This window comes from Phoxinus phoxinus (assembly GCF_949152265.1).
Source record: "Phoxinus phoxinus genome assembly, chromosome: 3".
NCBI lineage: Eukaryota > Metazoa > Chordata > Actinopteri > Cypriniformes > Leuciscidae > Phoxinus > Phoxinus phoxinus.
This window is the reverse complement of record NC_136878.1, coordinates 13367173-13388955: the sequence shown is the minus strand read 5'-3', so window position 1 is coordinate 13388955 and position 21783 is coordinate 13367173. Positions and strand designations below refer to the sequence as shown.

The 21783-nt window shown below is 37.3% G+C and overlaps 2 protein-coding genes across 2 annotated transcripts in view; both read right to left on the bottom strand.

Annotated features, from left to right (window-relative positions):
- npas2 (neuronal PAS domain protein 2) overlaps positions 1-7662 on the bottom strand; it is a 62415-nt gene extending 54753 nt beyond the window's left edge. The window contains exon 1 of the mRNA XM_079605586.1: positions 7469-7662. The gene's annotated coding sequence lies outside the window, so the exon portion shown is untranslated. The remainder of the gene's footprint in view (positions 1-7468) is intronic.
- Positions 7663-19161: 11499 nt separating this feature from the next.
- On the bottom strand, positions 19162-21031 carry vma21 (vacuolar ATPase assembly factor VMA21). Its single transcript, XM_079606892.1, has 3 exons — positions 20767-21031; positions 20417-20526; positions 19162-20158 (listed from the first exon to the last, which is right to left on the bottom strand). Exons 1-3 carry the CDS (start codon positions 20826-20828, stop codon positions 20016-20018), a joined length of 315 nt encoding a protein of 104 aa, XP_079463018.1. The 5' UTR covers positions 20829-21031; the 3' UTR covers positions 19162-20015.
- Between the last annotated feature and the right edge of the window lie 752 nt (positions 21032-21783).

The window sequence follows — 21783 nt, the reverse complement described above, 5'->3', positions numbered from 1 at the left end:
AGCTTATTAGAATCATTTCTGAAGGATCATGTAACACTGAAGACTGGAGTAATCGCTACTAAAAACTCAGCTTTACCATGACAGGAATAAATTACATTCATATGAATCCCTTCCCTAAATATATATATATATTTAGGGAAGGGATTCATCCGTACTATATATATATATAATAAAACAAAAAACTTGATTGGGACATAGGCATCACACCTGAAACTAATCTGTGCGACTGCCTTGTCTGTGTCTGATGAAGTGCAGGGTACTCGAAACAAACAGATTTAATCAAATCAAGTGAACTTCTACAGATATCCCCTAAAGGAAACCCTGTATATCTGAACGCAGTTTAAGGCTGCTTTGCTCTTTCATTGAAAATGAAGAGAATGCCACAGGCTTAAACCACTGTAGATTTCTTATCAAACTCTCAATCAGTCTTTGCGTCATTTAGCTGGTAAAGATATCAAAATATGGAAAGTCCCCATAAAACATGGAAACCCAACATTTGGGGGCCTGAAAACGCAAATGTGTTTTAAAGTGCAAGTTTTTGAAAACGATACCGTTATTGTGTAAACTACAAAAATGCAAATTTGTGAAAATGGTGACATCATGCGCATACAGTCTATAGGTGCATATAGTATTTCATTACAAAGTGAACTCACCAATGATTCATGAATAATGTATCGTTTTTAATCATTTTCGCAGATCTGTGATTGTCATTTTGACGAAGTTTCCTGTTTTTAGTACATCATTGTGTAAATGTACCCTATGTAAAGTTATGAACAGGCAGACAATGACTGAGAGGCGTATCAGAGAGAGAGCAGCATTGTTTATTGTACATTTAGTTTTTGTTAAATTGCTGCTTTTACTCGTCACACTTTTTACTTAGTATGAAGACTTCAGATGCAAAAGCCTCTAAGTGCCATCTGAAATTTTCTTCTAAAATTAGCATTTTTATCAAGCTCGTATATTTAAGTTCAGTAATTTTACTTCAATAACAAAACAATGAATTGGTCATTTTCTTTGCCATTAAAGTGAAATAACTGAACATACACATACAAGCTTGATAAAAAGGATCATTCTGGAAGAAAATTTTAGATGGTACTTAGAAGCTTTTGCATCTGAAGTCTTCATGTGTAAACGGATAATAAAATATTCCGAAAATTTGCTAAAAACTGTTTTTCGAGATGATATGGAGCAGACGATGACATATGCATACAGTCTACCTCACAACAGAGTTCTACACACACTCCATCATTTGCATATTTTTTAAATATCCTAAGTTTGCTAACAATATTAGTGTAGCATTCTCATATAACCATGTTTAATTCTGCAGGATTCAGCAGATATTTCCCCCACAACAGCACAAAAATCTGGCGTGCTCAGGGCCTCGTGCCTGCCTTTTGACAAAGGTTAGCATTTACTAATAGGAATGAATGAGTTATAGAGGATGTAAATGAGAGTGAGAGTGAAGATCAAAGAAAGGAAATGTAAGTGATGCCTCAAAGTGTTTGTGAAGCATGAATGGAGGAATTGATTAGATTGACTCGAACTGATTAGAGTGAGAGGAAGGACAAGAGAGAGCTCTGAAGAAACGAAATGGAATGAGAAGGGAAAAGGCACATGACATTTCTTTGGATTAAAAGGAGCATTAGAAAGAATATGTGTAAAATATAGCAATATGCAAAAAAGGGCATTAAAGAAGCAGATAACTAAGAGCCCAGTGTTTAACGGTGTTGTGGTTGTGACGAGCAAAAAATCCATCCAAGAACAGTTCTGCCCTCAAACTACGTTTCACAACCTTGAGCAGATATCATTTACACTGAATTTATCTGCCAAACTTATACAACCTGGGTGAACTCCGGGCACAGAGCGGCCTCGAGTTCAAGAAACATATGGCTGGTAAACCATAAATTTGATACTAATTAAAAAAAAAAAAACTACATAACAAATGTTCAAGATAGTGGTTTTCTAGACTTTATGTCAAATGTCACATCGCATCTGCTCGTCGGAAAAATTGTTAATAGCAGTATGACCTGACGGCCATCTATGGACTTTAAAGGTAATTCTCTAACCTATAGCTAGTTCTTTTTTTATTGTTGGTGTGTGATGGAGACCTTGAAGTAGTATTCCATCACTGTTTTTAATGTGTTCTTACAGTTTCTATGCATTTTATACTATTTACGTGGGGTTTGCCATTTTACATTTCCTTTAGGAGCTGAGTGGGTGTGGCCTTAAACTATCTAAAACCTGAAACTCTGGCCTCAATAGACCTTTTTCAGAGCAGCGCCATGACAGGTGAAAGCGAGGCTGTGAGGGATAGACTTACCATGTTTTCAATGGCATCCGCTGCAAGCTTATAAAGCTCCTAGATCTCTTATGGTTTTCCACAGCTCATGTTGTCCTTTGTTTTTTGACTACATCAATTTCATGGAAATATAGTTTTACCGTGTTTCGTCAGCAGAACAATCCTAAAACAATAATACTACAAACCACTAAAGAGATGAATGTCTATTTCTCACAGCCTCGCAAAGATTGCGCTGCAGTGAATAAAATAATACGAAGCACATAGAAAAAAACACCTGAACTGGAAGCGATGCGACCTGCTGTTTGACAGAATACAGATGTTTGTTACACTTGAGGATAACTCCAATGTCACTACCAACAATCTTACACACCGTAACATTAAGGCCTTCACTGCACTAAACCTCACTTCACCAGTCATCAAGGCATGACAAAATGCCTTCTAAAACTGTACCCTGTAAACAGACTGTAAAAGTTTATAAGTCAACAGTCAACTATAAATCCACCTTGTACAGATATGAGGCTTCACAAAAAATTACTGAAAATTCATCACAACTACCACTAGGGGGCAAATTGAGATTGTTGTCGTTTAAATTTACATGAATAAAGTGATATACACAACTATTCAAGACATTTTATAATTAATACATTTCCAACTTTTTGTCCACCAAACCCCTTTGGCCTACTTGAAGTAGCCCCTGAGATTTCAAGTTAATATTTAAATAATTCACAGGTTCCATACTGGTGACATGACATGCAGGTAAATAAATACAATATTTAATATTTTTTAGTAAGGAAATTATTTGGATTGTTTTTCATTAAAAAGTATTTATTCATTATAATTTGACATTTTTATGATTTAATTAGTAGCTTTTTATAAGCTCACAATTTATTTTGCAAAATAATTTGTGTTCAGAAGAATGAAATGCATAGAGGTTTGGAATGACATCTTTGAGTGAACTCTCTTTAATCTTAACTAGTGTATCTTTTAAAACAAGCCACAACTAAAGTGTCAGGCTCATTTGTTAACGTTAATGTACTAACATGAACTAACAATGAGCTATACATTTGTTACTGTATTTATTGATCTTTGTTAATGTTAGTTAATAAAAATTATTTCCAGCTGTTCATTGATTGTTCGTGTTAGTTAGTGCATTATAATGAAAACAAATACAACATTTGATTTTAATAATGTATTAGTAAGTGTTGAAATAACCATTAGATTAATAAATGCTTTAGAAGTATTGTTCATTCTTAGTACCTACATAGTTAACTAATGAAACCTTATTGTAAAGTGTTAATACCGATCATGTTTTATACAAGCTCCAGGCTTCTCTTTCTGCAATTATACAGGTGTTGTCCCCATAATTTTTTCTTTCTTGTTTATTTTCTCTCTCCCTTTCATTTTAACCATTCTCAACCTATCTTGCTGATTCTTTCTTAATTTTTATCTGTCAACTCAGTTTTATGCTCTGTTCTCAAGGCTGTAGATCTGACACAGGATTTGAACATTCACCACTGCTCTGAGAGCTCTTAAAGGGCCGGCGCTTCTCTTAACGTGCTCCGGCAACAGCGGCAGCGGCTCACTGCCATTTCTGCTTGCCGAGTCACAATGACATGCTTGCCTGCGTGCTGGGGCGAAGCTTGCAGGCCGTGCCCCAGTAACCCAGTTTCCCCAGTGCGAAAGCTCCGTAACAGCCCAGCAGTGGCCACTGTCTCATCTGTTACCTAACACACACACCGGAAGGGATGTACCTGTGCCCTCAGCACCCACCACACCAAGTTTCCGCTGAGGTTTTCATTTTTGGTCTATTCGTGAGTCACTGTATTAGGTTTTCTTCTAATGAGAACCTTTATTCAGAACCATTTAACATTTAGAGCAGAACAGGGCACTTCTAACTGCCCACACAGCACAACAGATATAAAAGACTGAACAAAGAAAACGAGTTAATAGAACATGAAAGAGATAAAGTGAGCCATATAAGACATGAAGCCTTTCAAAATACATCTGTATTATTCTGATGAAGTAACAATGACTTAATCAGTAAATGGCAACCTCAAGATGAGCCAATCAAGTGCCAGAAAAGTACTAAGTTTCGGGGGAAAGGAGAATCAGAGGCTTTATTCGAAATTGCCCCTTTACCTCATTCACTATTCCCTATTACTCCACTAATAATTAAAGTCCTACATGAATGAATGAAAACAAGTGAGTGAAGTCAGACAATGAGTGCTGTGCTCTGAAAGTGTTGCGAACACCATGCAGAATTAATTTGATGCAGACAGTGGATGGGTATTTGTACACTCATGATTGAGGTGCATTATGGGGTTACATGAGTGCACTCGATAATGCCCACTTTGTTTAGGACATCACTATAAATGGCTGTCCCTCAAATAATGCACTATATAAGGTTACAGGACTGCAAACAACATCCTTTTCTTGATTTTGACCATTAATCAATTTACTAGCACCCATCTAACAGTCTAATTTAATGTGAGCCATGCACAGCAAAGTTACAAAATGTCTGTATCTAAATTAGCATATCACTTCATTACATCAAGTGACCACTGATTGATGATCAGCGCATTACTAATACTAACATGTCTAATTAATTGCTAACATAATTAGCAATGACAGGCTGATTCACAATATTTCTCTTTCAATCTCCCTTCTCTACACACTCACAACAGACAGATCAAATAAACAATCATGACACTAAAATAAAGTGTATATTTATTCTCATAAAAAAGTAAAGAAGTATTTTTAATTTTGCACGTGTTATCAGAATTCCTGTTGCTCTCTTTGAACAAGCCATAATAATGGGGGGGGGGGGGTTATTACATTAAAAATTATGTTTTTAATGTATTATTTTTAATGGAGTTAAACCTCATGTAACTTCACAATCTTTCATCAAAATAGCTTCCCCTTCCCTCTTGCAGCGACATCTCTTCTCTGATGGCGTGTTTGCAAGGGCAGACTAACTGTCACTCACATCAAATCAATTCCTGATGTACAAAATCAAGTTAAGCCCTACATTTTTTTGTAGGACCAGAGAAGGACCAGGATTGAGAGAAATTTTTGAGAGGGAATGAATGAGGTGAAAGTTCAGAGTTTTGAAAGCAGCTGCACTGGTTTTCATCTAATGGGACATCTGATGGATCTGATACTCTTGTTCAAGCAATGGAGATCTGAATCTGTTATAAGTGTTGCCTAAAGCGTAGACCACATGCTTGTTTCATTCTGTCACCTGCTTCCCAAAACACTGCTCAAAAAGCTCTTGGATCAATAAGCACATCATTTGTCAAATAAGTGCTCTGTGTGCAGAAGGACAAACAGGTTTGAATTCGACCCATGTAGTGACCGTATTTCCCACTCCACTGTTCTGTTCATTTATAGCACTGTTCACTCACAAATCACTAGCACAGCATCAAGCAGAGGTGTGTTTCCCAAGCGCATAGCCAATAACGATCGCAAGTTCCATTGAACTCTATGAGACTATAGTTGGCTTTGGGAAACGCACCCCCGTATGATGCCAAGAGCAGCCATGGGGTGTCAGAACACCCATCTATCAGTGGAGAGGACGCAGAGGGAATATAGTAATGGTTAGGCAGCCAATGGGCAAATCTGGACAGCACACCAGGTTTACACCCCTTCTCTTTTTCAAGAAACTCCAAATGAATTTAGAATTTTTACGACCACAGAGAATCATAACTTTATTTTAACATTTCGTCTCATCTGAAGAATAGTGTCTTTTAACATAACAGTGTCGCCATCACTAAATTAGGACAGAGTGCAGGGTGAGCACCATCTGCTGGCCTCACTAATAGGCCTACCTGCCTTAGTTTCCCTATAAATCTCTAAAAATATATTTTAAAATAAAAAAATAAAATAAAAGCTTTTAGCTATAACAAAAATAGAAATCCTATTTCTGAGCCTTACATTGTTTTCAATGCTGTAAAACTGGGGGGAATGCTGAGTTCAACTGAATAGAAAAATTAAGATGATTTGCAATGCAACAGCTGTTCAAGTGTTAACCCTGCCTTCCTTGAGTTCCCACACTTTATCAAACACAAACAAAGTACAACAAAATAAACCCTTTTGTTCATGGTTTATTTTGATGACTTATCACTTGAGATTCACTCAGGCAAACCACAGAACAAAAAATTAAAACAATTAGATAGAGGACTGACAGCTGCTCTCGTGCTCTGCCAAGCATAGACATCTGTGGCTCATGCGCGTTGCGGAGGCCGCGCGCGATGTATATAAAACTCTCGACGTATCAAACTACAGACAGCAAAGCACAATCTAACAAGTCACCACTACTTCAAAATGTATAACTTGTGTCTATTTGTTAACTTTGTCCAGAACAAGCAACACCAACAAATTAACAGCACACGAAATGAGCAAATATGAGAGATCAAAAATTATTAATAATCACCAGAGACTAGTAAGTTTAAATGAGAAAAAACTGAACGCGTAACAGCGCACGCATCGTCAGCTGTGAACTTTTTATTCCTCTCAACGAAATCCAGGGCATGACGTCACTGCCACCGGCTCATGATTCTCAAGTCATGTGTTACATAACTTGCAATCTTTTCATAAGTGCTTTTATTTTTAGGGTTATTACGTTCAAACTTTCAATTGGCATATCAGCATCGTTTCACCAAACCTCTTTATGACTTCAGTCCGTAAGAAGCGGTAAAAGAAAACATACTAGATTTTACCCTGCTGTTCCTCTTGACCTCCATTAAAACACAGAGAGAGAGACGTCACCTCGGTCTGTCAATGAATGAATATGTAGCCTATATACAGACTCATAGAGAGCATAATCTGCCCTCCATCTGACACATAGATATCACAGTAACTATCTTCATTCCTGGAATATATGTCATTTCAAGTGTACAGGAACAAAGTACAGAGACTGTCCTAATCAATTAAGAAACAACGTCATATCATCACATCACTTTCTTATTACAAGAAAGATCATAGGCTACTTACAGTTCTCGCTATTAAAACACTCACTTTCTATTGCAACTTTAAATGAACGCTCAAAATGTCCATAGCACCAGGTAAACCCGTTATGGGTGCTTGCACCGGGCGCCTTTAACACAATGACACACTTCTTGTGTGCTCTAATTTCAGAAACTAAACCAAGCAACAGCCAGCTGTACTCACCTAATCAGAGGCAGCAATGAGAACCCGACTTCAACAGAAAAGTTGCTAGGAATCTCCAGCGACGAGACACACCGAGAGCGTTTTTTTGCCGTACACATGAAATAGTTACATAACCGGCACCGTTTCTGTGGGCAATGAGTGACTTCCAGAACGCTTTTTTCATTCACTGATGTTCATTTTCCAACGCACACACCTCACGCTTACGTCATCAGCCATCGTCACACCTTAAAAGGAGCGAATGGGCGTGTCCGGACCGGATTCGCCAGAGTCGGCGGAGGGGAGCGCGCACACCCACCGCAGCGCGTGCTCGCCCGCCCGCCCGGTCTCTCTCTCTCTCTCTCTCTCTCTCTCTCTCTCTCTCTCTCTCTCTCTCTCTTCTTTCTCAAACGGCTTGAACGGCGGCCAGAGAATGTCATCGGCGGAGAATTAAGGAGGCCGTGTTTCTGTGAGGCAAGCTCTGTGGAAATAAAGGGGGAGCTTGAGTTACAGATCGGAGGAAAGCCAGATTTAGTAGAATATTACAAATACCACATATTAGAGTCAACAATGTTAACCCTATGGGACTAATTATGAAATTACAACTGAAAACCAATTCACTTTATATTTTACATATATTAGTTTTACATCTGACCTTTGACCCTTTTTTAAGTCCTTTTTAGGGTCAATTATTTTTGGACAAATGTCATACACTTCACACACATTCAACTTAGGGGTGTAATGGTTCTTGGTAAAAAATGGAACCATACCGTTCTCCACCAACGTTTCGGCACGCACTTGCACTGCAGTTCATCTCTAATCTGATGATGCATACGCATCTATGGTTTGTTGAAAATAACAATGCGTAAAACAGAGTTCAGCTAAAGCATGTTCTGTCGATGGATACGCATGCTGGCTTCCATACGTTACAACAGCGATGATCAAAAATAGTGGACAAAATAGTCACTCTTTGCAAACTTTGTTCAATAAGAGTGCAGTGTGCTTTTATATGACCAGTCATTTACGCTGTGTCGTCATCACCCGGGTGTTGATAGCATGTGAGTCCAGGTGAGACCTGAACAGCACACGTTGCTATCTGTGTTTAAAATAAACTAATTTAAGCCATGACAATTTTAACATTCAAGAGCAAGAAGATGTGGAAGAGAAGTGGCGTGCGCTGTGTGAAAAGTTTTGTGTGTGTGCATGTGGAAAGCCATTTCTCAGACAGCGCGCAAATATTTAGTTCTCTTTTAAGTCTTGCGCTTGAACTGACAAATTCACAGAAAAGGTATGTCAACATGCCTGTCTTGTCGAGTATCCTATTGCAAACATAGTGTTATGCCTTAAGTGACCGTAAAGAGTCCAGAAAGTCCAGAAACGCGTGTGTATCAGTATAAGTGTAGGCCACTGGATCCGTGCATAATCTTTTAAAGTGACAGCAGCCTAATATTCCTGCTGTCTGTTTTTAATGTCAATCAAACAACAAAAGACAAGGAAATCACTCACTGCTCTTGATTGAATAGCTTTTGTAACTTTAATAAGGATTCATGTTTGTTTAATTTATACAGTGAAGATTATATGCTATTTTACATTTAATTTATTCAATTTCTGTAAAGCCTACCTGATAGCTATATGTTATAGCCTACCTAAATAACCTAAAAGCATGTTTATTTTATTTGTATCTTTGCTCTATTGTATTTATTTGTGGTGTTGCTTGTAGTTTGATTATTTGCTCTTATTTTCTTTATTTTTATTTGAGAGTAGTCCTTTTTTCTCTCAACATTTCACATACCGAGCCGTACCGAAACAGTGACCCTAAAGCCGTGATACAAACTGAACCGTGAGTAATTTGAACCGTTACACCCCTAATTTAAATGCATTTTCACTCTCTGAAAAGTAGTGAAAATGTCTAGTGTATCAAAAAACTATTAAAAAGCTTTATTAACATTCCATTTAATTGTGTGCTAGTGACATTGATTATTGATTTATATATTGCATTTAAAATGTTGATTGGCCGGACATACTGGTCAATATGTATGCACATCCCTCAGTAAATAATAACCATCAAGTATTGCTTTTATCATTTAAAACGCAGTGACATATGGCAAGCCATTTTAGCTTTTATTTATTCACATGATGCATTTTTGATATCAATAATTACATTTGTACTTTAAAATGTGAATCCTTGATATTAAGAATGTACTTTTTATAGTAACAATGTCTATTTCTGATATCAGGAATTACATTTTCATTAGTACTAGTTAAAGTAGGGAGGATTGTAGTGGGAGCACTGGGGTGTCAGGTGTGACTGTGTGGCAATGGCAAATGGTTTCCATAGCTCATGGGTAAGGTAGGAGGGCCCCTTAACAGAATTTTGCTTAGGGCCCCAGGGAGGTCAGGATCGGCTCTGTGTGCTATACTATATTTCATGGAACTCATGTGAAAATGTCAAAAACTTGACACAAATTCAGATAAAACTAATGGGAAGTAGTAAAACCATGTCTTAGTGTTTCAAAAAACATTAAAAACATTGTTTCTTTTTTGGAATTCCAAATAAATGATTGTAGCACAGGTGAAAATCAACAAGACTCTTCTTTTTCCTGACCTCTGGTTGTAGGATCACATCTTCCAAACTGGCATATAGGATAATGTACCAAAATGACCGACTTCCAAAACAATCTATGAATTATACCTATTCTTCATGTGTAATCACTGCTTCTATCCTCGTTGATCTTCAACTTGTTCCTTTCTTAGTACAACCTTGTTTTCTGATGCACTGCAGTCACTATATCATTTGGGAAAAGGTATAGCTTTTCCTCTCTGTCTTCTATAAAACTTACTAACATGAACCTATATGAAACACAAGCAAAAAAGCTATTATCCGCCTGTCAGTACTAAACAATACTGCAGCGAAAATATCTATCCCACAAAGGTTTTTTGGGTCTTTGAGTTATTGTTTTTTACAAAATGTGCATTAAAAATGACCAAAAACTTTAGAAAACAGAAACACATTTGGATGTACAATGATATATTTTTATGTTTATGTATTTCCTATAAAATGAACTTAAAATGGAGCCTTAATTGCAGCATGTGACCGTCTCCATCAATAGGCCCTTTTCACATGACGTCACGCAACTTCCGTTCTGACTCAAAGCAGTGTATGGTTACTTACGCCTGCATAGTGGAACGCTATGGAGTTTACCCAGTCCCTTCAACACCTGCCAGAAATACGTCTAGATGATGTACAGCGACTTGCAGACAAATTTTCACTCCAAACTTGACGAAGGATACAAATTCTTCATTGTAAAAATGTACACTGTACATTGCATATGGTGGTAAGTCTGAATGAACACCTGTCCAAATATTTTAATTTATAAAAGAACAATGATTAGTATCTTTTCCCTTTAAGCCTTCAGTTGATATCTTCTGCAAATTATGAACATTTCTTAATATATAAGGTTTATTTGGTTCATGTGCATAGAGGTGATGTGTGTTGATGTCTGCTAAAATATGAAAGGTCAGGTGACAATATGTAAATTTAACTTGACATATCTCCCTTTTTTGTCAGGGCCTCTTCCAGATCCTCACATCATTGCCAGTGGTGAGAAACTTCAAGACAAACGCCCACAACCAGGCATTTGCAAATTGCTGCACGGCCTCGAGGCCCTTAATTTGGTGGACTCTAAATTTGGCCCTGTGCCGTTTGGGTCTTTGCTGTCTTACCAGTGCCCTCCTGAGATAAGTAGAGACATTATTAAACACCCTGATGCCCCTGGATTTCCTCAGTTGCCTGTTGAAGGTTACAATTTTAAATTTCACAGCAAATTTGAGCCAACTACAAGCAACAATGCCACTTAGAGAGGCTTATGGTGTCAAGGGAGATCTCTGTTGCTATTGAGGCAGAAACACGACTAATAAGCTGTATAAAAAAAATGTACACCATTTTTTTCTTTGTTTATTTCATACAAGCATAATTTTATGTAAAGTGTAAATAATGTAATACATTATGATTTATTGTACTACTTTTAATGTACTACCAGGCTTAATAGTGTCCTACCTTTACCCCAGTCATTCCAGGGGAATCTAGACGGCTGGCTCCTTTCTTAATCCTGGTTTGTCCACTGGCTGATGTACATATATCATCTGAGGAAAAGTGTTGACTACACATATAGGTGATCCCACAGAGGATTTTAAAACTCTGTCCCTCGTCTCTTTTAATCGCCCCCAACGGGCACGTATTTCAGCGTCCACTGGAAAATCGTGGAAACTTAAATAGGGAAATTTATGTTTGTTGTTTGAACAACAAGGAACATAATAGCATCTACAAGATGACCGCCCCATGCTTATTGGATGTGAAACTGTTGAAAAATGGACACAGGAAGAAATGAATGATAAATCAGCATATGGAAATGGTTTGACATTTAGCTTTTATAAAAATGTAACACTTGTTACTTAACTTGGGGCAACACAGGCTGACCGCGATTTATCTTGTTGCTAGCTAGAAAGTTATAACGTTACTTTCCACTCCACGACATGTTATAGAATGGTAGGCTATAAGTTACTGGAAATTATCATTAACGTTATCAAAAGAATCTAAATAAAAGAATCAATAACGCTACATACGTAAACATTATTATTTTAAACATTACCTTTCATGTTGTTCTTTATCACCTTATGTATTTTCCTGAAGTAACGTTAACCAGCGCGCGCGTAAGTTAAAACGGAAGTACGTATACACATGCTTTGCGTGACGTCATTGTGAAAAGGGCCTATTCCTAATTGTTGCCAAAAATGTCATAGCACATTGCCTTCTGCCAATATAAATTAAAATCATGGCACATAGATTTTAATTTATATTGGCTGAAGGGGATGTGATAATACTAAAATGTTGTTGTTTTTTGTTGAATAATGTTATTGTATTTTAAATGTCATGTATAGCCTAAAATTACATCATAGTATAGGCCTAGAGTTACTAAAATTACGTGGGATTTCTGTAGTCGGTTATGTTATGTACGGACTACTGTTTCATCAGGTTAATTTTGCCAGCCCAGTTTATTTGGCTGATTTTTTTTTTTTTTTTGGCTAATTTGCTTTCGCTGAATACTTAAATTATTTCGTCACCCCCAGAGCCATAGAGATAAAGTCACCCCCATCTGGACCAACGAGTTTACTTTAGGCGCGCATGTAAATGTGGTTATAGGTTAGGGTTGTATGTTTTTTGTAATCAATATTCCACTTTCAAACGTTTCAGCATCGATGAAAGGTAGATTACAAGTTAGTCAGAGCGTAGGCTATATTACAATTCTTTCAGTCTCCAAACAGATTCCAGTTTGTCTGAGGAGGTAACCATGGAAACAGTTTGCCACTCACGCCCTTTCCAAGCGCGACCCGTAACTTGGAAGTAGACTGTGATTACTCAGCATTTTGTTACATAATAACAAAACACGCAGAATGCGTCCCAATTTCTTTCCCGCAGAAATTTGAAAAACTCGACAGCCAGTAGGCTAAGCCATAATTCATACGCGTACCCAAATAATTTTCTTTACATAAAGTTAACGTTACACCGTTCAAATTCACATTCTCTTGCGTTTGTATATATACAAAGAAACATAATTCTTCGAAGTGGAAAGATTTCTTTCAAACTGTACAGACATCATCATCATCATCAGCGGGCGGGCGGGGTCGTGCTGCTTGTATCTAGGTCATGTCCATCAGCCGCTCTCAGTGGTGCTTGGTCAATGAAACGCTCAGCTGTGGACCAGAGGCAGAAATCACACAGCTGATCCATACTGAGTCACTATTGTGTACCCTGTAAATGTATCACTAATCTGGACACACACAATCAATTCATTATAATTCGAAATATTTGAGGTGAAGAATAGAATTAAATAGAAACTGAACACAGTGTCATTAAATGACAAATATAGCAGTCTATAGCCTAATTGTAAAATGTAAATAAATAGCATATAGAATTGGGCCTTTAAAGTAAGTTGTTCATTTAAAATATATTGAAAATACTAATGAAGGAGGAAAAATGCCACACAATGACTTAAATTAATCATTGACCTCTTTATTGACCTCTTTAGCATGAGGACAGATCACAGTGTTACCCATAAACACAAAACCAACAGGGTAACACACATGCCATTTAAAGAATGCAGTAAACATTAACGCAATAAAATAAAACACAACACACTAATGTACAAAAATAATAATCAATATAAATCCAAATAAATGTAATGGTTTGTGCTGGGAAAAATTCACCTTTCCCATAAATTATGACATGGATTGCCTTAGGCAATACTTTTTATAATAGCATTTTCCCCCTTTTTTTTCTTATATGCTACTACCTTTTTGTTACTTGTGTATCTCTATATTATTATGGTAATTCGTGTTTTTTTCATGTAGACCCTACCCCTAAAACATTTGTAATACTATTTTAACATTTTTAATACTATTTTATATAGTATTATATTATACAAATATATATATATATATATATATATATATATATATATATATATATTTTTTTTTTTTACGGTATATGGTAAGGTAACTACAGTTCACCCAAGTCTCTACTATAGTATTTTTCACACACAAAAAAGTGCACAACACTGCATTCATGTAGTGACCGGAGGTTCACATGACAAAAGAAAACATAGAACAGAATAACTTTGAGTTATCGGAAAGGTCAATTAATAAAGGAAATTAAGAGGTTTGAGGCATGAAAGAGAGGGTGAAGAAAAGAGAGGGTGTTTGGTGTTTAAGTACTGAGCAGAAAACACATTGTTGACCCAGTGCCCTGGCAGAATACCCAGTGAGTCAGTGTTCAGCCTGAATCCTAGATCAGCGTGAATGAAAGATACTGTGTGGAAAAAGACAGGGTGGCTGGTTCTAGGTCAGTAGTCTTTCCCATTAGTAGCAAATCATTACTGATCAAAAATGACAGTGCAGAAATCAAAACAAAACAGTTTGTCGTGGAGTTACCACTAAATGCTGAGCGCTTGCAGACAAGTTTAGATAGATGTGTTTACAAAGCCTCAAATTGGCATCTGTGGATTACACTATAAAGTTTAGAATTATTCTTTCTTTCCGTCTCTCATTTTTCTCTCTCTCAGACTAAACTTCAAGTGATCGCTCTGAAAATTCCAAGATAATGTGAGAGAGAAACCAGTCTCCATGGCAATGGTCGCTAGTCGGTGAATCACCCTTAGTTACTATTGCACAATCAAAATACAGGATGAGAGCCCAAATTGTGTCCATGGCAACTTAGCGGATGTGTTCTACTTAGGGAGCAGTATTCTGGTACTTCAGGTTGAGACGGCATTCTCACCAAAAATATTTTGCAATGTCTGAACCACTTTCTGGCCTTTCATTTCTCTTAAATCCCACTAGCGCTAGATCTGTGCCATGAGTCACCTGGCTGACAACCAATGTTTCTCATATTCAGCATGAATTCCATCTCTAAATATGAGGAAACTTAAAGGGATGATGAACTGAGAAATCAAATTGTCCTTGAGCTTTTGACATATAAGAGGTCATCATACTATAAGAATATCCTGTAAGTTTCAGACCTGAAACCTTCATTGTTAGTCCAAAAAAAGCTTATAAGTCTATGACGTCAAAGGGTATCAAACACCGCCTCCGCAGAAGAAGATCAACGCCCACTTCAACACTGCCTGTTTAGCCCCGCCCACCGATTCGCACATAGAGAGCCTAAGTCCCTCCCCTTCCAGTGGACCACCATGGGACCTTATTTCAGAAAAATATTGTATAGTCAATGGCGAGAGACAAAACATTTTTTGATCTCGTTTGAATTGTGCCCAGAATTACACATATGATGTTTGTCAATTTAAAAGACACATTTTAAAGTCAAGAAAATTTGCAGTTTGATGTAAAGCTGTTGAGGTATAAGACTTTGAAAATACGTAATTACAAAGACTACAAACCCAAAAGGCGCACATGTGACGTCATACCTTTTCTCTCAATGAATGAAGCTAACTTTACTGAAGCTAACGTCTGTCATTTTTTCTATAGTCTTACGTTAAAATCGTTCGTAATGTTACGCCGTCATGCCTGAGTGTTTTGTACCAGACTGCACACATACAAGCAACGGATCTTGCCCGTTGTTTCGCTTATAGTGCGAGACAAGAGATGTAGATCATTGAGCGATTTTCACATAAAACTAAATGTTACTCTTCTGTTTTATGACAAACTGCGACTTTCTTGACTTTCATAATTATCTTTTAAATTGACAAACATTATATGTGTAATTCAGGGCACAGTTCAGACGGAATAAAAAGATAAGTTGACTCTCGCCATTGACTACCATACATATTTTTTTTTCGAAATAAGGTCCCATGAGCCGGAAGTGGAGGGACCTAATATGCAAAACTGTTATCCAATCACAGCAGTGGGCGTTTACTTCCAAGTCTTCAATGTGGCACGCCCATAAAAACCGATCGTTTCAGGAGCTAGGCTCAAAACCAGGGTAGAAAATAGCCTACTTATTCATTTTGATATTTAATAATGTAAAAACCAAGCTGAGTTGACCTCAGACAAAATATATATTTTTTTAAAAGCCAGTTCATGACCCCTTTAAATGAATACTATATTAAATGTAGTTCATCCATTATGTAACTGTACTGACGTGGCAACGTGGCCAATTGACCAGCGGTCAAAGAATGAAATCCCATCACACTAAGCATTATCTTTAACAGACATGTACTTCCTCCTACTTTATTCAGCTTTCAGTGTGTATCAGGCATCATCAATAGATTATATATTTATAAAATGTATTAATATTTAATGGGGTTATTTTATTAACATTATTATTGAACAGTAAATTATATATTATATATTATTTATTTTTGATGAGTTTAGTAAGTGTTATTTAGTATTATTTATTTAGTTATTTAGAAGTTGGATGTGATGGGTGTGTTTGCATTAGTTTATATGATTTATGTAGGCTACAGTGTCTAAGGCATCTGAGAGTTGGTTGTATGTGTGTAAGTCTGCACTGGTCAAGACTTTCTTGATCTCAATGAGGCCATCATGTATTGTCTGACTGTAGAAAGCCACATGCACACAGGAAATGGGGAGGATTATACAACATCCTCTCACCTCTCTGCATGTGTGTTTACACGACGGGAGTGAGTCACAGAGAATAATAGGGGAAGATTTGTGCACACACACGCACACACACACACACACACACACACACACACACACACACACACACACACACACACACACACACACACACACACACACACACACACACACACACACACACACAACACATAAACTCAAGTGCATATGCACACTCACAGATACGTACACATAGACCTGGATTAATAATTATAATGATGACGCATAAATGGATGAAATATCTCCGTCATCTCTTTGTGTCTGGGGAGCTGGCGGTGAGGAGAAAGAATAAGTGAAGCAGAAATAGACTAGTGGTTCTATCATGTTCTGTGTTGATTTCAGGTCAGGACTGTCGGAGGAACAGTTGGATAACAGCTTTCCTTGCCCTATTTATCGGTAATGGCCCCCTATTGTGGAGCGAGAGCTGCTGTTGCTTTCGATGAGACCTGTGTTTTTCATTCATTCCTTTTCTCCTCCAGCTTCCCCTCAATTCGTCTCTCTTTTGTGCCACTGTATTATTGCACTGATATTAACCAACTTGTGAAACTTTGCTCTCCATCTCCAATGTTATCAAGGCCGTGTAGACCATCCTCATTAGAAACATATACATCAGGTCTTGCAGTTGGGGGACCACCTATTGCTCTGTTGCTGGAAAGCAGATGTGATTTTGCAGGACAATGTGGGATGTGGTTTACATAACATGCTTTAAATCGCCAATAAGCTTTGTTAATTGTAGCTTAAAATCACCATGAAATCAAAATAGACGAGTTTTTTTCTCAGCAGTCCTGAAGACCTTGATTAGATGGTTCAGCTGTGTTAGATCAGGGTTTGAGCAAAAAAAAAAAAAGGAAAGTGGACCTTGATGGCCAGAGTTGAGAACCCCTGTTTTAAACATTACAAACATTGCATTGCATCTTGAACTTGTCTTTTTTTGTTGGATCCGGCAGCTTTGAGCAGGAGGTTCATATTCAGTATGTGTCCAGATCAGACATGGGCAACTTCAGCCCTGGAGGGCCACTGTCCACTCCAACCCTGATAATAACTCACCTGTCTCTATCTTTTTTTGTAATCCGGAAGACACTGATTAGCTTTGCTCGGGTGTGTTTGATTAGGGCTAGAGATGAACTCTTCAGGACAGTGGCCCTTCCAAGACCGAAATTACGCATCCCTGATCTAGATGAAGTAGCGTGGGCCTCATCAGCTAAGCCTAGTAGCTGTATTTAACCATTTTTGATGAGGCCCACGCTGGTTTCTGGTTTGTTCCGTCCACGCAGTCGTCATCAGCAGAAAAACCCTGATTAAGGAGCTGCAGCTTACATGTTGACTCCAATACGCTCTAATATTCATATAGCAGCTTCTCATATTTTATTGCTTAAACATGAACTTCTCTTCTAATGTTCTATTATCTAGAGTTCAGTAGTGTTGTGTTCTGCTGTCAGCAGTTCTGTGGTGTAGAATTACTCTCTTGGGCTGCACAGCTTGCAGAGGGGGTGGAAGGGAGAGAAAGTAGGCAGTGGCCGGAGAGAACGGCAGAGCTGGAGGAAATTCTACTAATTCTCCTTTTCCACTCTTCCTCTTCCACTCAGACATGCTCTCAATATTTCCGCCTGGATGTTTCTCTTCTTTCCTTGCGCCCCTCCCCAGCTTCACTCCTCATGACATTTAACTCATTTTTTTTCCCTTCCAATGTTTTTCAGTCTATTATTTTCTGGCTCAGTCTGCATTAGCAGATGGTGTGTTAAAGCCTTCATTCCTTCCACTATACCGGCTGTACCGATGGAAAAACAACACTGTCAGAATCTATCCAGACCAGAACCAATTCATGAACTCATTTAAAACCAAAGCCATCCTTGGGGTTAGTGATTTGATGTAACTTGACAGGGGCTCAAAGAGCCCTTTTGTTTTGTAAAATATGAAAAATATTAAATATACCCAGCTTTATTCTGAAGGGAGTTTTTGCTCCAATTGTTAAATTTCTTCACTTCGTTCATTGCAGTGTTATAGCTCACCGGTTCTTCACTCTTGATTTGAGACTGGATTCTCTTGAGATGTTTCTCTTAATCTAAAGCTAAACTAACAGCAGGCCTGTCATGTTTCATCTTTCATTTTTTAGTATTTCCTCTTATTTTTGTTAACTATTCACTGCTTTAAGTATATAAAATACATGAATGAGTAGGCTGATATCTTATAAAATTGGTCTCATCCTATAGTCTCAAACATGGGTATAAAGGAGTTTCTTTTTTACAACACACACGTCCCATGTTTGCAGTTTCCTGTGTTGACTTGGGGTCATGCTCACTTATCTAAACTGGGTTGAGAAGTGCAGAAACTTCTCAATGATCATTTCACCAACCTTCATGACTGTCCTTATCTTATACGCTTCGCTTCTCAAACGTGATCACAACGAATTTCCGCTTGACAAATGTCCAGAGCTCGAAACTTGTAGCTACCACTTTTTATATTCAAGACTGCATGTGTTTAGTCATGTGAAATTGTTGTTTTGAGTATATAATACTGTTAAGTGTCAGCATTTTGGTTTCGTAGATAACCATTCAGGAGAAACAATAGAAGTGTTCAGGATTCAATTTATTAATTGTTGATTCCATGTTATCATCAAATATTTGTGATTCATTAGAATATATTACAGGCATGGGTGGGTCAATCTAAATATTCACATTAATGCTGTGATAATTAATTCATCACTTTCAATCATATTATCCTAAGAGGGCACAAATAATAAAATGTTTTTGGGGGCAGATGGAGATCCAAAATACAGAGCATACGAACTCTTATCCCACTCAACATAAATTATAAAATGTTTAAAAAAAACACTCTTTGGGCTTCAAGAGTGTGAATTTCCAGCAAGAATTGAAAAAATGAAAGCTCCATAGAACAGCTTTAATTCATAAATAAAACATGAGATGACATTGGAATTTTTTTTTTCAACTTAACCACAGACACCCACTAATTTTAACTCACCAACTGTCTACATGATGTTTGTGTAAAAATACAAGGGAAGACATAGAAATCATACAGAACAACAGCTTGAATCTAGTTCTGAATAAACAGGTTTAATTGATTGGCTACACTGAAACGAGGCAGATAATGACACTGCAGGAAAGATGAACTTTAATGAGAACAGCTTGTCTTCTCTACTGTCTTGAATAAGCCCTGCACAAAAACTCACAATATCATCTAAAACCTTCTGACACAACCTCCAGCCAGACGTAAAGATGACCTCGACCATCGCATGAGATGAAGAAGAAATCAGGCTTCTTATCTCTGATAGGCTGAGACATTCAGGAGAAAGTAAACACACACACAGAGATGGTGTCACTCCATTATGATATTCTGGTTCATAGGAATAAGACAAGAGTGGCATGTGTGTGTTTCCATCTCTCTCTGCTGCTTCCAGTTTAGGTTAATCCTGTTTTCCCTCTCTCCATTGGCGTGATCCTTCATTCCATGCAACGTAAACAAAGAGTGCCAGAACCACGTGGACGGCAAGCACAGCAACGATGGCAGCATAGAAATAGCTGTCATTGCTGGAGTAACCCAGAAAGGCTGTGAAGAAAAGAACAGAATTAAGGAGAAATTATGGTAAAAGCAAACCAGCAACTAAGGACTTAATATATAACAGCTTGTAGACTAGAGTAACACATAGATATTTAGCACTGGAAATTTGTATGGACTGTCCAACAATAATCAGAACAACAGCATTGTTGATGATAATAATAATAATAATAGTACGTATCCATTATTATTACTATTTAAATAAATGAATAAATAAAGTTGGCTTTTCAGCCTTTGGAAGCAAAATACCTTCAAAGAAAAAAGACTTTGATGTAAAATACAGTCCGATGGGGAGAGTAATCATCAGAATAGTGAAAAACAATAGTGTCTTGAGCACAGAGACAAGAGAACCGTCATTCCTGAATGAGTACAAGAGGAAGAAAGAGGAGAGATTAGACAAATTTAAGTAAGTTAGTCGAACTGTGAATTTTAAATGATTTGGAATCACCATGCACCAAAAACATTAATGATATTATATGTAAATGTTTATTTCATTTTAATCCGTTAGTTTCTTGGCCTTAGTGATTGTGATTTTGGTGTGAGAGGTCACGTGAAGTCTGAGCAGAATAACGTTAAGCACATTATATCAAATATCTTACCCTTTGAAATCAGGCACGGTTCCGGGAATGGACCCGACATCTGTCTTGTCGTATTTTTCCATTCTGTATTTTTATTTATAGGCAAAAAAAGAAAGATCTTGAAAGGAACTCAATCGCTGATAATTCCGTGCTGCGACATCTTGAATTATTTGCTCTTCCGGGTCTTTGTCACATGATCTGGATGATCATGACAGCAATTGTGTGCATGTTTGCGCATGTCCGCTAAGGGGCGCCGCAGTACTGCAACGCGTTTCCAGTAGGCTACACGAGTATAGCCAGAGAATGTCTAATAAGGGTATAGCCTACCTAAAAAAAAAACTATATCTATATCCATGATCTAGACCAGTGGTTTCAATCACGCACATTTAGTATGGCTTCCTTTACCACACCTGATTCAAAGGAGAGAGCTCCATAAACGAAACTGAGTACTATGTCGAATAAAAGAGACAAAAATGTGCAGAGCTGCTTTGTCCACATACCATCACTAAAAGTAAAAAACACTCTTCCTCTCAGCAACTTCTAGAAAAACTACTAGATTTATTTATTTATTTCTCCTTTTTTTATCTATAATATTTCCTATTAGAGAAGATGGGGGATAGTCTTCAAACATTTTACTACATTATGATATCAAATGATTCTTGTCTACTTTAAAAGATAGGTTTTTAACTAGAAGAGATTTTTGTACCCGAAACCAACATTTAAAAAAAAAAACAATTCTGGAGAAAAACAGCATTTGTGGACTTTTAATTTAAAACCTTAGTTAGCCTACTGAGATAGCCATTGTGTTTGTGACAACTTCCTGACAACTATAGCCCCTAAATAGAACTTATATAAAAAATGGCAAACAAAATATATACCGTAATATTTATATATAATTTTATATAATCATATATATAATTATACTCAACTAAGCTTTGAGGTTTTTTTATTTATATATGTGGCACTGCTAGAGCACTGGAAATGTCTTTGTAACAAAATGGATGGAGGATCTCTAGAAAAATGTATAAATTTTTAATA